Here is a 16,150-nt window from a genome sequence, read left to right as displayed (position 1 = left end):
ATTCAACTCTCATATCGATCATCTTGTAAAAAAACTAGGTCAAAAAATTGGTTTCCTTTATCGAAACAAATCTAATTTTCCATTGGCATGCAGAAAGAAATTAGTTGAAGCTGTTTTCATGTCCGTTTTAGACTATGGTGACATCATTTACATGCATGCCTCTGCCTCCACTCTTAAACCCCTAGATACCATTTACCATTCTGCCCTTAGATTCATTACTGGTGCCACCTACTCCACCCATCACTGTACTCTGTATGGCTTAGTAGGGTGGACCTCCCTAGCTCAAAGACGTGACTCCCACATGTTTCTATTCATTTATAAAGCCCTCATCGGCAAACTTCCCATCTACATCTCTTCATTACTTGTTGAGTCCACAATCACTTACAATACCCGCTCTAGCAACTGGTTGCAAGTATATTCCCAAAATTCGGACTGAGCTGGGGAGGTCTGCCCTCTCAGCTTATGCCCCACACATCTGGAATCATCTACAGCTAACTCTTAAGTTAAACTCACTCGTCCCATTCAATCACTTCAAATCATTAATTACTAATTCCCTGTCCACCGTTTGCAATTGTTTCCTCTGATCCTTTTTTTCATGCTGTTCTTTATGGTATTTTATTGTGAATATCTGTTGTGTATTTTGTTTGTTTTGCTCTGTACTCTCGTCTGCACTGTAAATGAGGCTCGCCTCAGTGTACTAACGAGTTTAAATAAAGGTAAAAGAAAGAAAAGAAAGAAAGAATCTCACCACTGAAGTGTTGAAGATCATTGTAACCAGAGGTGCCACATCAGATCCAGCCACCACACGGACTGTGGTTGAGGGAACAGAAGTCCTGGAAGACGTAGACGTACCCAGAGCCTGTGCCTTGCTAATTAGTTATGACAGTGAGGTATATTTTAAAAGAAAACATTCTTGTGGAGTTAACCGGTTCCCCGTACGGGCCAAGTGTTGATATTAGTGTCAGGACCATGAGACTTGAAGTCTGGTGCTAGAAGATTGATTGTCAAGTTGATCTTCAAGGTATCTTTCCCTTGAGAAAGGAATTCTGTAGGTTTCCTATATGTTGGAGTGATGATCTCATTTCCAGATGGTATACATTAAGTTGTAGACAAAAACAACCCCACTATATAAGATGGGTTTAGGACGGAGATCGGGAGAGCGACTTCAATTGGCATTGAATCCTCTCCAAGCAATCCTGGGTGCTTGTACTTAGATGCTGAACTTCTTTGTAATAAACCTTTTTATATACAAGAAGGATTTTTTCCTTCATCATCTTCACATCATCACCGACGAATAAACAACAACAGTGTCATGTCACTCTTATGACGACACTGTCGAGTAAAGTGTTACCGGTGTTTTTTCTTCTTACTGTCTTTTGTTGTTTACATAAAAAGTACTAAGAACTGGAATGTATATGTTTTTGCATTTATTTATTTATTTTTATGTAAATTTAATATGCACATTTAAGGCCATAAATGTTCTGCTTTGTGGCACTGCACTTTGCAAGACAGACGTATTGAATAAATACAGATACTGTGAACAAATACTTTTCGCCTTCTCAGGATAAATTGTCTTGTGATGAACAGAGTATCTCAGAATCACTGTATCATGATACCATCGTTATCATGTACAAAACTGTATAGTCGTGGGGAGTACACTAGAGTTGTATGTTTATTTTGTATGTGTATGTATTTTTCTTTCCTCACTAAATGCCGCAAAGTATCCTCCTTTTTGGTGTTGTGGAAATGGCCACCATAGTCATGGAGTCGGGTTCAGCCTCCCTACTGTAGTATTGTAATGGTGTGAGACTCCCTAATGTTTTGTCAGTCTGTTACTGTAATGCTACATGCACTGTCAGGCGCCTGCCTGACAGTGCATTGGCACAGATAATGATAAAAATCATAACAAAATCAACCCCTAATGACGCACGAGTAGCCAAAACAATAAAATAAAAGTATAGTAAGAGTGGATAAAATACGATAGTAGAACAATAAAAATCAATTTAAAGTTCAGACCAAACTAGAGAAGCAATGATGCAAGAGAAAAGAGGTGGCACTTTAAATGAGTCGATAGTGATGATAATCGATGAACAGTGGATAGTGGAGCAGGACTTGATGTGGGATGGAAGACTGTCCCAGAGCTTTGGAGCAGCAACTGAAAAAGGTCAGGGACCGACGGGATGTGAGGATGACCTTAGTGACCTGGGGGCAGAATATGGAGTTAGCATGTCAGAGATGTGGAGCTAAACCACTGAGGGCTTTAAAAACAAAGAGTAAGGTTTTAAAATTGATTCTGTACTTCACAGGGGTTATGTGTCTTTGTGCCAGTTATCAGTCTGACTGCTGCATTCTGAAGGTAGCTGAACACAATATAACACAGTACTACATGTCCACATCCATCAGTTTTAAAAAACATTAAATAGTCAACATCCCAGAAGTCCAAGTTTAGGCCAAAAGTATATTTACTGAGACTTAGACTTCTTCTTTTTCAGTTTTGGCCACAGCCGTTCTTTGCTCTCCTTCCTGGGGAATTTCCAACTGATAATCATGTTTATACAGATCAACCAGCTCAACCGGCTCAACCAGTTTGGAAATGTACCAGCACTATATTACAGTACTAAAGTCAGGTAAATTTTACTACTTTTGATACTTTTGGCCAAAACTTGGGCCTCTGGGATGTTGGAAATTTTAATTTTTAAAACATCTGGCAGATGTGGGCATTTCACTGACCAATGTCAGTGTGTATATAGATATGATAGTTGTGAAACATCCTTAGTGACGCCTTCGTACGCATAGGTACAATCAAGAGCTCATAGAAAACACCTTCATTATTGTTTTTGCTGAAACATAAGGGTTCATTATTCAGTGAGCTGCTGACTGAGATATGATGATGGTAACAGTTTGAATTTAGACTTTACAGCATCTCTAATGTCTCTGTGAATTTCTCCAACAGCTGCTGAACAGGAAAGAGAACTGAGGATTGTTCTTGTTGGGAGAACTGGAGCTGGGAAGAGTGCAACAGGAAACACCATCTTAGGAAGAAAAGTTTTTAAATCTAAAATGTGTCCTTCTGCAGTGACTTCAGAGTGTCAGAAGGAGACAGGAGACGTTGATGGTCAGAAACTGGCTGTGGTTGATACTCCAGGTCTGTTTGACACCACATTATCTGAGGATGAAGTGAAGAGAGAGATCAGTAGATGCATCTCATTCTCTGCTCCTGGTCCTCATGTGTTCCTAGTGGTGATCAAAGCAGACAGATTCACAGAAGAAGAACAGGAAACAGTGGAACTCATTAAGAAGATCTTTGGAGAAGCAGCAGCTTGTTACACGATGGTCTTGTTCACCCGTGGAGACGTCATGTTTTTTAACAACAGAAATAAAGATCCATCTCAGGTCAGAGAGCTGCTGAAGAAGATCAACTCAATGGTTCAGATCAGTGGAGGAAGATGCTACACCAATGAGATGTTTAAAGAGACTGAGAGAGCCATACTAGAAGAAATCAAACGACTTCTGAGAAAAAATGTTCCGATGAGGCTTGAAGAGGCAAGAAGACGAGCAGAGAGAGACAACCATATTCTAAGACATATTGCAACTACTGGTAGCTGTATATGTGGGAATAAGGGCATGTGTTAGCTAATCATCCACACAGATCATTAAAGTAGTTTCAGAGATTAGGAGCATCATGATTTCACTAATCATTATTTGTTATTATTTGGGTTTTAGGTTCAACAATCATCATGTCATGTGATCTCTGGAGTCATTAATGACAGAAAATCATGTTTTAAATCAAGTTTCTTGTTCTGTTAAAGCTGATGATGGAGCAGTGACATATTTTACTGTTGATAAATAATAATAATAATGCATTTTATTTAAAGGCGCCTGTCTTTGCACTCAAGGACACCGTACATACATTCATAAGAAACGACAGCAGAAGAATAATAAAAACAACAACAACAACAACAACAACAAAAAAGGCAGAGCAATTGTCACCAGGTGGAATAGGCAGTTTTAAACAGATATGTTTTGAGTTGTGATTTGAAAAGGGGAAATGAATCAATATTTCTGAGTTGGGGTGGTAGTGAATTCCAGAGACGGGGAGCAGAGCGGCTGAATGCTCTGCTTCCCATGGTGGTAAGACGGGCAGTAGGGACAGACAGATGTATGGAGGAAGAGGATTGTAGAGAGCGGGAGGGAGTGGGAACATGGAGGAGATCAGACAAATATGGGGGGGTGAGGTTGTGAATGGCCTTGAAAGTAAGCAGGAGGACTTTGAATTGGATGCGAAATTGAACCGGGAGCCAATGAAGCTCTTGAAGGACAGGAGTGATGTGGTGAATGGAGGGGGTTCGAGTTATGATGTGGGCAGCTGAATTCTGGACTAGTTGAAGTTTATGGAGGGATTTGTGTGGAAGGCCAAAGAGGAGAGAGTTGCAATAATCCAGACGGGAAGTGACAAGACTGTGAAGAAGGATGGCGGCTGTGTGGGGGGTAAGGGAGGGGCGGAGGCGATTAATGTTACGTAGGTGGAAGTAGGCAGACCCGAGTAATGTTATTGATGTGGGATTGAAAGGATAGTGTGCTGTCAAGGATGACACCCAGACTCTTAACCTGGGGGGAGGGTGAAACGGAGGAGTTGTCAATACTAAGAGAAAAGCTGTCGGTTTTGGATAGAGTGGATTTGGTGCCAATGAGGAGGACCTTAGTTTTGTTATTGTTTAGTTTAAGGAAGTTTTGGGTGAACCAGGTTTTTATTTCAGAGATGCAATCAGTAAGGGAGGTGTGTGGGAGAGTGGACGAAGGTTTGCTGGAAAGGTAGAGCTGGGTGTCATCTGCATAGCAGTGGAAATGAATATTAAATTTGCGGAAGATATTGCCAAGGGGGAGGAGGTAGATGATGAAGAGTAGGGGCCCCAGGACAGAGCCCTGGGGCACACCTGAAGTGACGGAGGAGGGGATGGATTTAAGGGACTTAAGTTGAATGAACTGAGTGCGGCCAGAGAGGTAAGATGTGAACCAGTCTAAAGGAGTGTGGGTGATGCCAATGGAAGACAGTCTGTTGAGGAGGGTGGTATGAGAGATGGTATCAAAGGCTGCACTCAGGTCGAGGAGGATGAGGATGGTGAGGAGTCCAGAATCAGCAGCCATAAGGAGGTCGTTGGTAATTTATTTGATCTACTGTGATTCATGTATTCATATGTTCTTCATGTAACCTAATATCTACACTCAAGTAATTAAAGATGCTTTAGAACCTCATGTCTTTTTTATCATTATTAGAAGATGGATGATTGTGTGTTTGATGTTCAACTGATGACTTGAATTCAGTCCAGCTGCTGCAGAACTCTGTACGTCTTGTGGCTGAAGATAGTTCTTTATAAGTCTGGATGTTTGACATTATAATAATAATAATAATAATAATAATAAAAATAATAATAATAATAATTAGGGCTGGGCGATAAAACGATAACGATATATATCGCGATAGACACGTGATCAATACCAATAGAAAATACGTTAGATAGAATGATAGAATGTTTGATAATTTCACTTGAACTCCGTTATAGAAAACCCCGAGCCACAACTGCAAGTCATTCTGGGGGATGTAGGCAGAAGAAAGGCTTTAGCCTCTCGACCTATCACGGCCCAGCTAAGCCAGGTTAGTGGCATCAACAACAACAACAAAGAACGGCGTGGAGTGAAAGGAGAATATGAGAGAGACAGCGCCAGAGGAAATTGTAGATAAAAAAGGAAAGGTCACGTCACCAGTTTGGCAATATTTTGGTTATTTTAAGTCTGACAAGAGTCAGGCCGATGTTGTCTGCTAACTTGGTGGCGAGTGAGCATATTAATTACCTCTTGTCTCTTGATTAGTAGTAAGAGTCGGTTTAGTTTCGTTTATCTGCGTATTGTACTTAAGTGAGTGAGTGTCTGAGTGTCTTAGTTTGCTAGTGGTGCAGTTTATATCAAATGGCCATTGATGACCGGTTATATGAACCGAATCTTCTTTTTTTCCACCGCTACTGAATATTAATTAATAATGAATGAAAATTAAATGCTATTGAATATGTCATTGTTATCATTTTTAAAAAATGACGGGATTTTTATGACCTCTGAGGAACACGGCAGCAGTGCAATACAACAAAACATCAAAGCGATATAAAGAAATAACAGGTGCAGTTCAGCACAGTTGAGAAGTCATTTTTCAGCCATATCGCCCAGTGCTAATAATATTATTAATAATAATAATAAGAAGAATTAGAAAATTCCTGCTGAAACTTTGACCGTGCCAATGCTGCTGCTGCTGCTGACGTAAGTCCTGTTAAAATCGTGTGTGTTGTCTACCCTCCAACTTAATTCTCTCTGGAAAGGAATGGCTTCTATACAGCCTCTTTATTAGGTTTTGGTTGGTTTTACATGCTTTTATTTTTAAGGAGTAGTTTTGTAGTTTTATTTTGAACATCAACATACCCACTGACCCTCCCTTTGGTTCCTGGTGGGGCATTTATGGAAAATCCTGGCTCCAAAAAAGCCTGTTCATCAGCTCCTTTTTGCATATTGGAAATTTTATTTTGAAGGTTTGTTAAACTTTCTTTAATCAACCGAAACTCAGTGTATTTTATGGAAATCATTTATTTAAATCATCCTCTGACAGAACAAGAAATCAGCTTTAATCATTAACATTCCCCAACAATCAGACCAAGCAGAAAGTCACTGACATCACATTTTCCTTGTTTAGTATCAGGTGAGGTCCCAGAGCCTGTCTCTGACCTGCTGCCATGTGATTGGCTGATAGGATTGCTTCTTTCAATATGGCTCAGGTGAGGTCAGCAGCCATCGCACCTGCTCCGACACTTTCTTTGTATATAGTGCTTTTTGCTTTTACTTTTAACTTATTTAGCTCACCTACTCTGGGTCACTAATGACAGATAGGCACTCGTAATTAGAGTACTCAAACTTTTTTATGCGACCATTTTCTTGGCCCCTTAGACATCCTGCGCCAGGGAGCCGACACAAACAAAGGAGGACACGGGAGCCCCAGGGCGAACTCAGGGCCAGGATCCAGTACCAGAGGGACATACGTGACTGCAACATCATCTGCCTCACCGAGACATGGCTGACTCCTCTCGTACCGGACTTCGCCCTGCGGAGTTCCTTACAGTTCACTGAACGGACAGAACGAGTGAGTCGGAGAAATCAAAGGGAGGTGGAGTATGCCTTATGGTTAATAACAACTGGTGTGACAGTAGGAACGTTGTACCTTTCAAACGCTCATGCTCGCCTAACCTGGAGCTCCTAACCATTAAATGCCGTCCCCACTACCTGCCCCGCGAGTTTACTTCGGTCATCATCAGTGCCGTCTATATTCCACCCCAGGCGGCCACGGATGCTGCACTGTCCAAGCTACATGAGGCGATTTCCACCCTTCAGACTACTTGAAAAAGATGATGCTGGAGTTTACTCAACACAGCGACTGCCCCACCAGAGGAGTAAGGACTCTAGACCACTGCTACTTGCTGTTCAAAGAAGGATACACAGTGAACACCCCCCCCCCCCCCCCTTTGGAAAGTCAGCTGAAGCAGGAACCCCCTGCAGCGAGAGAAGTGGAGTGGTGGACAGATCAATCGGAGGCCGCTCTGCAGGGTGCGCTGGACATGTTTCACAGCAGTGCGGGTGGAAACATCAAGGATTTTTTTCTTCTCTTTCCGCCTCTTTGCTCAAAATTTAGAATGCCCAAACATCCACAAAAAGTCCTGAAAATTTGCAAACGCCTTGCAATTTGCAAAAATTGAATGTGTGAGGGTCTTAAGCAGGGGCCTCTGAAGCCTGTTGCGCCTAAAAATCTCAAAATATGCGGACATATGTAACATCCCAGGATTGGACAACAGGAAGTCTGTTATTCTGATGGAACAGTGAAAATTGAACTAATTATTGTTTTGGACTTTCTACTTCCAGGCATTAAACCTTATCAGATTGACTTCAAAGTTGGAAATAAGTTGTTGAAAGACAGGCGAAGGAACATGACATAAGTTTTTGACTTTTCGTCAAAGGGGCGTGGGTGTTCTGGCCCCTCAAAGTTTCATGACGCGCCATGAAACAGGAAGTTGCATTAAACGTGCTGTAATTCAGTCCAAAGTGCATCAAACTTTACAGTATTGTTACTGGTCCCTAACTGAACACATCCATATGTCAATATTTATACAAGTATTGTAGCGCCACCTATTGTGAACAGGAAATTTTGGAGCGTGTTTGGAATGTGACCTGCTGTTACTGTCAGGGTGACTGGATTCTCTTCAGATTTTGTCAGGACATAGTTATGGGCTTCGTGATCACTCACTGCGTAAATTGTGAGTTTTCGTTAAACTTTGGGCCTGTTCTGGTTATGAAAGTGAAAATGTTCACTGTCTTACTGATTCCATCATCATTTCAAGTAGTGTGCTACTTTGTCCAGCAGATAGAGCCATAGCATTGCTCTCTGGTGGCTGGCTGCCAGTGTGTGTGTGTTGGTTAGACTTAGACTTAGACTTAGATAAATTTTATTCATCCACAAGGGAAATTGCTTGGTCACAGTAGCTTAGTTGTACATAAAAAACACTCTTAAGAACCTCAGATAAAAAAGATTAAATAAAATAAAATAGAAATAAAAAATAAGTAAAATAAAATCTAGTAAAATAAAATAAAAATAGTATAAGCAAAAATTTAAAAATTACACAGGCACAGTGGCGAGGTGGTTAGCACTGATGCCTCACAGCAAGAAGGTCACCGGTTCGAATTCAGGGGCCGGCTGGCCTTTCTGTGTGGAGTTTGCATGTTCTCCCTGTGTCTGCGTGGGTTCTCTCCGGGTACTCCGGCTTCCTCCCACCATCCAAAGACATTATGCTCATTAGGTTAACTGGTGATTCTAAATTGGCCGTAGGTGTGCGTGTGGTTGTCTGTCTCTGTGTTGACCCTGCGATGGACTGGCGACCTGTCCAGGGTGTAACCCTGCCTCTCGCCCGATGACAGCTGGGATAGGCTCCAGCAGACCCCCATGACCCTTAACAGGACTAAACGGGTATAGAAGATGAATGAATGAATATACAGGATAAGGTGTAAGGTTCAATAGTGTCCATTAACATTAATAACATGGAGTTATCTGTTACAGAAAGGTGAGTTGTTGTAGAGCTGGACAGAGAATGGTATGAAAGTAGTCCTGTAGCGTTCAGTGTGGGAGTGGAGCTGGATCAGTCTGTTGGAGAAGGAGCTCCACTGCCCCTCTATAGTCTGGTGTAGTGGATGTGACGGATTGTCCATGATGGAGAGCAGTTAACCTGTAATAGTTGGTGAAGCTGTTTTAACATACTTTGATGCCACAGAGAGAATACATTCAAAACAGCCAAGACTTACAGCAGTCTCAGATGATTTGCTCTGTAAAATATTGAATTGCACAGACTGTGCATCGTGCCATGGTGCATTGTTACTCCACTGTATCCCCTGAGAACTGCAGTGACCCCGTCCTTGCCGGACGCCAACGGGCGTGGGGTGCGAGGGCCCGTTCAACGCTGCTTGTAACTTTAATTATATTTTATTTTTCTCAGTTGCACATTTATACTTATATTGTTTACCTTGTGGGCTATCTCAGAATCAGAATCAGAATCAGAATACTTTATTAATCCTTCAAGGAAATTGTTTTGTTGCTGTTGCTCCCATAAAGTGACAGTTGCTAGTTGATTAAAGGTAATACAAAAATATATAAAAATAAGTAAGATGCATTTAAAGTAAAGGAACAATATTACACAAGTATTCACAATATACAGAGATAGAATTTGCAATAAATTAACAGCGTCTAAGTGTTAAAGAGTGACCAACACTCAGTGGGAGGAGTTATAAAGTTTGATGTCCACAGGCAGGAATGACCTCCTGTGGCGTTCTGTGGTACATTTTGGTAGGATGAGTCTGTTACTAAAGGTACTCCTTAGACTGGCCAGTGTGTTGTGGAGTGGGTGAGATGTGTTGTCCAGGATTGTCTCCACTCTTGCCAGCATCCTCCTCTCTGACACTGTGTTCAAAGAGTCCAGCTCCACCCCGACAACATCACTGGCCTTGCGGATCATTTTGTTGAGTCTATTAGCGTCTGCTGCTCGCAGCCTGCTGCCCCAGCATGCAACAGCGTACAGGAGCGCACTGGCCACCACAGACTCATAGAACATCCTCAACATTGTCCGACAGATGTTGAAGGACCTCAGTCTCCTCAAAAGGTAGAGTCGACTCTGTCCCTTCTTGTAGAGTGCCTCAGTGTTTTTACTATCTGTCATTTTTACCACTGGCTGCAGGTACAAAAACACATTTCACTATGTATTGTACTATGTATAACTGTGCATGTGACAAATAAGACCTTATCTTATCTTAACAAGGTGTAAAGGGTTTGTTGACAGACAGACACAGAACCTGTTTAACCTGGTGTAGCGTTAGATTTTAAGGAAATGATCAGCAGTCTGATTAACTGGAATCTCTGATGGATGGTTCCTGCTTCCATTGTTCCAACATTTCTGTGTAATGACTAAAAATAGCTCCTGATTATAAAGATGGTGAAGAAGAAAAATCCAGTTGTACCTGAATGTTAGCGACCAATGTGTTCTGACTTCTGTCCAAGGTCAACGTCTGAGTGTTGAAGTGAAACCTGTTCACATTTAAATACCAGGGTGGTGAACAATGACAGTCATTCTGTTTGTTGCTGCAACTAACGTCCTGTTGTCCTGTTGCAGTCAACGGCTCAGATTAATGACAGACTGATCACATCAGTATCCTGAAAACAGAAACCAACCTGAATACCTGCAGACACACACCTGACCCTAACCCCTGAGCCAGCATGACGATTGATAAGCTGTCTACTATCTCGCCATATGGCCTGAATGAAAAACCATAGAGTTGCAGTTATGGTTCAGAGTATATGAAGGGTATTCTGTTGGATATGGTCAGGCATAGGGGAAACATGAACAGAGAGGTGAATTTGGGATTTTGTTTTGTATTGTATTTATATTATTTTACTTGTTTTTATAAAATTTTGCATGAGTTGCAGTGTTTGAGCACTTTACTTGACAGTGTTGACATAAGAGTGACATGACACTGTCATAACTATAACATGACGCTGCCATAAAAGTGTCATAAACTTTATAAACATGTCATAAACGTTTATGACCTCTGTCATTAAGTGTCATTCGGTTTTTGTTATGACAAGTTGACATTGCTTGGGTTGTCTCGATTATGACAATTTGACATTAATCAAAGTGACATTACCAGAAGTTGTCTTGGTCATGACAAGTTGACATTAAATATGTTTGGGACGTCTTTGTAATGACAACTTGACATTAACCAGGATGACATTACCAGAGGATGTCTTTGTCATGACAGCTTGACATAAACAGAAAATCCACCTCTTTTTGTATTCATGACATGTTGACATAATGACTATTCTAAAAAATGATTCAGGAGGTTAGTTAGTATGACTTAAAAACATGAGCTTTTTCAGCATAAAAAACACAATTTGTTACATGTCCATTGTTTTATTAAGTTGATAACTTATTTCAAGAGGTTGATCAAAATTAAAAATAAAGAAAGTTGTCTTAACTCAGAAATATATTGATTTTGGATAAGCATTTCTGCCTTCATTTAACAAGGAAAAGTATTAAGTTAATGAAACTTAATATTGTATTATAATATTAAGTTAGTGCAGCTTCCTATCACATGTTCATGTACTAAAGCAGAGAACGTGACAGGCGGCCATTTTATGCTGCCAGACTGCACCAGCAACAGCCAGGGAGAGACCAAGGAGTGAAGGTCAAGGTTGGATTAATATTACTTGGTGAGTAAATATTTTTTTTTATTTTCTTAATTTTATGTGCAACAGCAAGTAACTATAAGCGCTCAGTCGAGTTACACAACACTAAAATTGTTTGTCCGCAGCTTTTAGCTAGCTAGCTAATATCTTCAAAGTAACTCAACTTTTAATGTTAGAAGTGCATTGGAGTCGGCTATAAGGTGCCTAAACTTGCGGTCCCAGAAGTGCTGCGGGAATTAATCTTCAGCTCTCTGTTTGCAGACACAGGTATGAGCTGGCATTGGTGAGGAATATGTTGTGGAAAGGTGCTAGCCGTTAGCCGCTAACGCTAATAATGATAAATTAACAGAGACGCGCTAACCGTTAGCCGTTAACGGGCCTTAGCGCCTTAATCGAAATGACTGAAGAAACATTACTATTTCTGTGTGTGCATGAGCAAAGTAGTTTTGTATTGCTATGCGTGGTATTTATTCAGTTTTGGGGAGGAGTAGTTCAACATTTTTGTCGTCTTATTCACAGGATGATGCTGTGGAAATGAGCAGAGGCTGCGATCCGTGGATTGGTGGTGTACCTCGGAGAAAAGGAGGAGAATCTCTTTAAAGAGCATTTGGTAGGTAAATCCAACACAGAAAAACTATACTTTGTGTTAGTCTTGTTTTTAATTGTTATGCGTTTAATTCTGACATTGATTCTGGCCTATTTATGCTAGGTTGATGGAGATCTCACCACTGAAGTGTTGAAGATCATTGTAACCAGACGTGCCACATCAGATCCAGCCACCACACGGACTGTGGTTGAGGGAACAGAAGTCCTGGAAGACGTAGACGCACCCAGAGCCTGTGCCTTGATAATGGGGCTGATCTACTCTCACAATCTCAGCTATTTTTCACAAGGTGAACTGAGCGAATGTTGATCAGATGGTTTCTGTTCTTCAAGTGCTGACATATTTCGCACCGAAACAGAATATTTAGGCAGGGCTTTAGTGTTTACCGCATCCTTCACCTGATATTGCTGGTTGATTGTGATAAAAATTGTTATTAGTGCCGAGTGCCTATGACACGAGGCCACTCCTCCCATAGCAAGCTATGGGAGGAGTGGCCTCGTGCCATAGGCACGAGGCCACTATTGATCTTCTGCGTGTTTCTTTGCAGTTTTATTTTTTTTACTTATTATTCATTTTCCGCCCTTTTTCGCCGATTAATGCGGCCCGAACCGGCGAGAGGACCCCAACACATGATATATCAAAACGTGTGTTTTGATCCCGAATCCCGTGCTATTACTTTTATAAGGGATTCGTGAGTTTTTCGCGAATTTATTCGCGAAAAACCGCGATAAATTTCCCATTGAAATGAATGGAGAAGCCCGAAAAAATAAATAAATCAACAGACATTTTCAACAATGAACTGCTCTGGCATACTTTAACCGAGAGACTTCATTTGAACTTTAAAACGTAGGTACTCTTGCCTTCTCTTCAGAGATTCACTTCACTTGTCGACAACTTTTACCGTTTTTAAACTATGAAGCCTCAGAGTTGTGTAGGTTTTTACTCAAATTTCAGGGTTTATAATGGGTGTGTATTGCGCGGAATGTTTGTGCTAGAGTGGATGACATCATCAGCTAGAGTGAGGAGGAGAGAAGAAAATTAGTCAAAAAACTGTACAGAAACTGCTCCCATGGCCACAAATTTCACACGACAGACATAATTTATACATAGAAACGTAGGAAAATTTGTCTTCTCACTCATATCCGTCTGCTAAAGCTGTAAGTCTTATAGTTTTGGCGTCAGACACAAAGATGTGCCAGCAACACCCATCCACAGCTCCATAGACTGCCATGTTAAAAAGGCAGGGAAATTTCTGGAGGAAAGCAGAAGTAACCTTTTTTGAATCGCTTTAAATAGGTCACATTTCTTCATTTTACCCACAAATTGCATATGTAGACGTTCAGGAAAGCCTCAAGATGCCCAAAGTTAAGTCGGTTCAATGATTGGAAATACGGTTTGGCCACAAGTCCTTCCTGTTCGAGGCGTTTTTTTCAGCATTTTCTCTCTCTCTCCCCGTCTTCCAACTGACATTCTGACAGGAGCAGTTGACCCTGGTAGCCATGACAACCAGACCCCAACCAGCTTACACACGTTCACACACGCAGCTGCTGGAAAACATGATCTGCCAAAACATTAAAACCCCCTCAAACCATTACTGCAGTACTGTAGGGGGCCAGAACCTGACATTATGACCCCCCCACTCCAACCCCCCCCACCCCCCCTCCCACTATAGCATTACAGACACAGACTGCCAAAACATTATGACCACTTAAGCCATTACAGTACTATAGTTGGGCTGCAGAATCTGACACTATGACCCCCCTCCACTCCATTTAAGCATTACAGTAATAGACTGCCAAAACATTATGACCCCCTAAACCCATTACAGGACTATAGTAGGGAGCCAGAACCTGACACTATGACCCCCCCACTCCAACCCCCCCACCTCCCCTCCCACTATAGCATTACAGACACAGACTGACAAAACATTAGGGACTCTCAGACTGTTACAATGGGGAGACTAAACCGCGGAGTTAGCCTCGAGCTAACCGCGAGCTAGCCTCGAGCTAACGGCAAGCTAACCGGGATTTAACCGCGAGCTAACCGGGACTTAACCGCGAGCTAACCGGGATTTAACCGCAGACCCGCGGGAGTTTGCCGCGAGCTAACGTGGAGGCTAGTGGGGTTAGCCACTAAAACTGTGTCAAACTGAAAAATATATTATTCCATCACATAAAGTACGAAACGTTTATGGCTTGTAACAACATTAATGATAGTATATATATATAATTGGAGTAATTTAATATAATATGATGTTTTTAATGAAATAAATAATGAGCTGTTGAACACTCATAAGAGTTATATTCAGTATGTTACATAACATTATTTGACATGTCTATTTGTCTGCATATAGTTTTCCTCCAGCTGATCCAGACAGACTGCAGTGACGTCCAACATGAGACAAAGAGCTGGACTAACAGGACAATTTGAAGGTCTTCACTTCATCGCTGATTCCTTGTTACAGCCTGGATGTGTTAAGTTTAATATTGATGTTTTTCTAACTGTAAGACTGTGCCGTAAACTGTTAAACTATTGCTCAGGTAGGAGTAATGAGTTTTATTGTTGAAATTATTATGATTAACGATCAATTGTTACGATTTGCTCGTTCTTTGTCTGGGGATCCTAGTGAGGATGCCCCTCTTAAAGGTGGGGGTGTGACGATCCCTCCCACTCTCTTCCTTATTTGATGCTGGCTTTCAGGTGGAGCTGGGAGGGCTCTGCTGCCTGTACCTGCCCTTCAGTTTGTAGAAGGGCATAAAGGACGACCCTTCTCAGTGTCTCGCTCTCTCAGCCAGGCCTACTGCATCCTCCTCATCCTGTTTGGTTTGTTGTACCCTGCATGACATCAAACTCACACCCATCCAGTCAGAAGGAACCAGGCCTTAAATGACTATTTGAGTTGTGCTTTTTGTTATAGCTGCTGCTCATGGGAGTAAAGACATGCTAATTGCTAACATTAGTGGCTAATGCTTTACTACCAAGAGCAGCCAGCGTGCTAGCTGCTCATGGTAGTAAAGACATGCTAATTGCTAACATTTGTGGTTAACGCTTTACTGCCATGAGTAGCTAGCGTGCTAGCCGCTCGTGGTAGTAAAGACATGCTAATTGCTAACATTTGCGGCTAATGCTTGACTGCATGTAAAGACATGCTATTTGCTAACATTTGTGGCTAATGCTAGAATTAGTGGCTCATGTGTGTAAATATACATGTTAAAAATTACTATTTGAGGGTATTGTGAAGCTATACCACACGAAGCCAATGCTAAAATTAGTGGCTAGCGAATCATGCTAATTGCTAACATTTGTGGTTAATGCTTTACTGCCATGAGTAGCTAGCGTGCCAGCCGCTCGTGGTAGTAAAGACATGCTAATTGCTAACATTTGTGGTTAATGCTTTACTGCCATGAGTAGCTAGCGTGCGAGCCGCTCGTGGTAGTAAAGACATGCTAATTGCTAACATTTATGGCTAATGCTAGAATTAGTGGCTCATGTGTGTAAATATACATGTTAAAAATTACTATTTGAGGGTATTGTGAAGCTATACCACACTAAGCCAATGCTAAAATTAGTGGCTAGCGCATCATGCTAATTGCTAACATTAGCAGCTTATGCTAGAATTAGTGACTCATGTGTGTAAATATACATGTTAAAAATTACTATTTGAGGGTATTGTGAAGCTATACCACACTAAGCCAATGCTAAAATTAGTGGCTAGCTCATCATGCTAATTGCTA

General features: G+C 41.4%; 1 protein-coding gene across 1 annotated transcript; it reads left to right on the top strand.

Moving 5' to 3' along the window:
- Positions 1 to 2,076: 2,076 nt before the first annotated feature.
- LOC311509902 (GTPase IMAP family member 7-like) lies at positions 2,077 to 3,856 on the top strand (the record flags this gene model as incomplete). The annotated part of the gene is made up of 2 exons (XM_084575342.1): positions 2,077 to 2,164; positions 2,954 to 3,856. 2 exons carry the CDS (start codon positions 2,077 to 2,079, stop codon positions 3,631 to 3,633), a joined length of 768 nt encoding a protein of 255 aa, XP_084431468.1. The 3' UTR covers positions 3,634 to 3,856.
- Between the last annotated feature and the right edge of the window lie 12,294 nt (positions 3,857 to 16,150).

Source organism: Chelon labrosus (genome assembly GCF_963514085.1).
Source record: "Chelon labrosus genome assembly, contig: SCAFFOLD_31, whole genome shotgun sequence".
NCBI classification, from domain to species: Eukaryota; Metazoa; Chordata; class Actinopteri; order Mugiliformes; family Mugilidae; genus Chelon; species Chelon labrosus.
The sequence above is the reverse complement of the archived record's forward strand: the minus strand, read 5'-3'. Positions and strand labels throughout refer to the sequence as shown.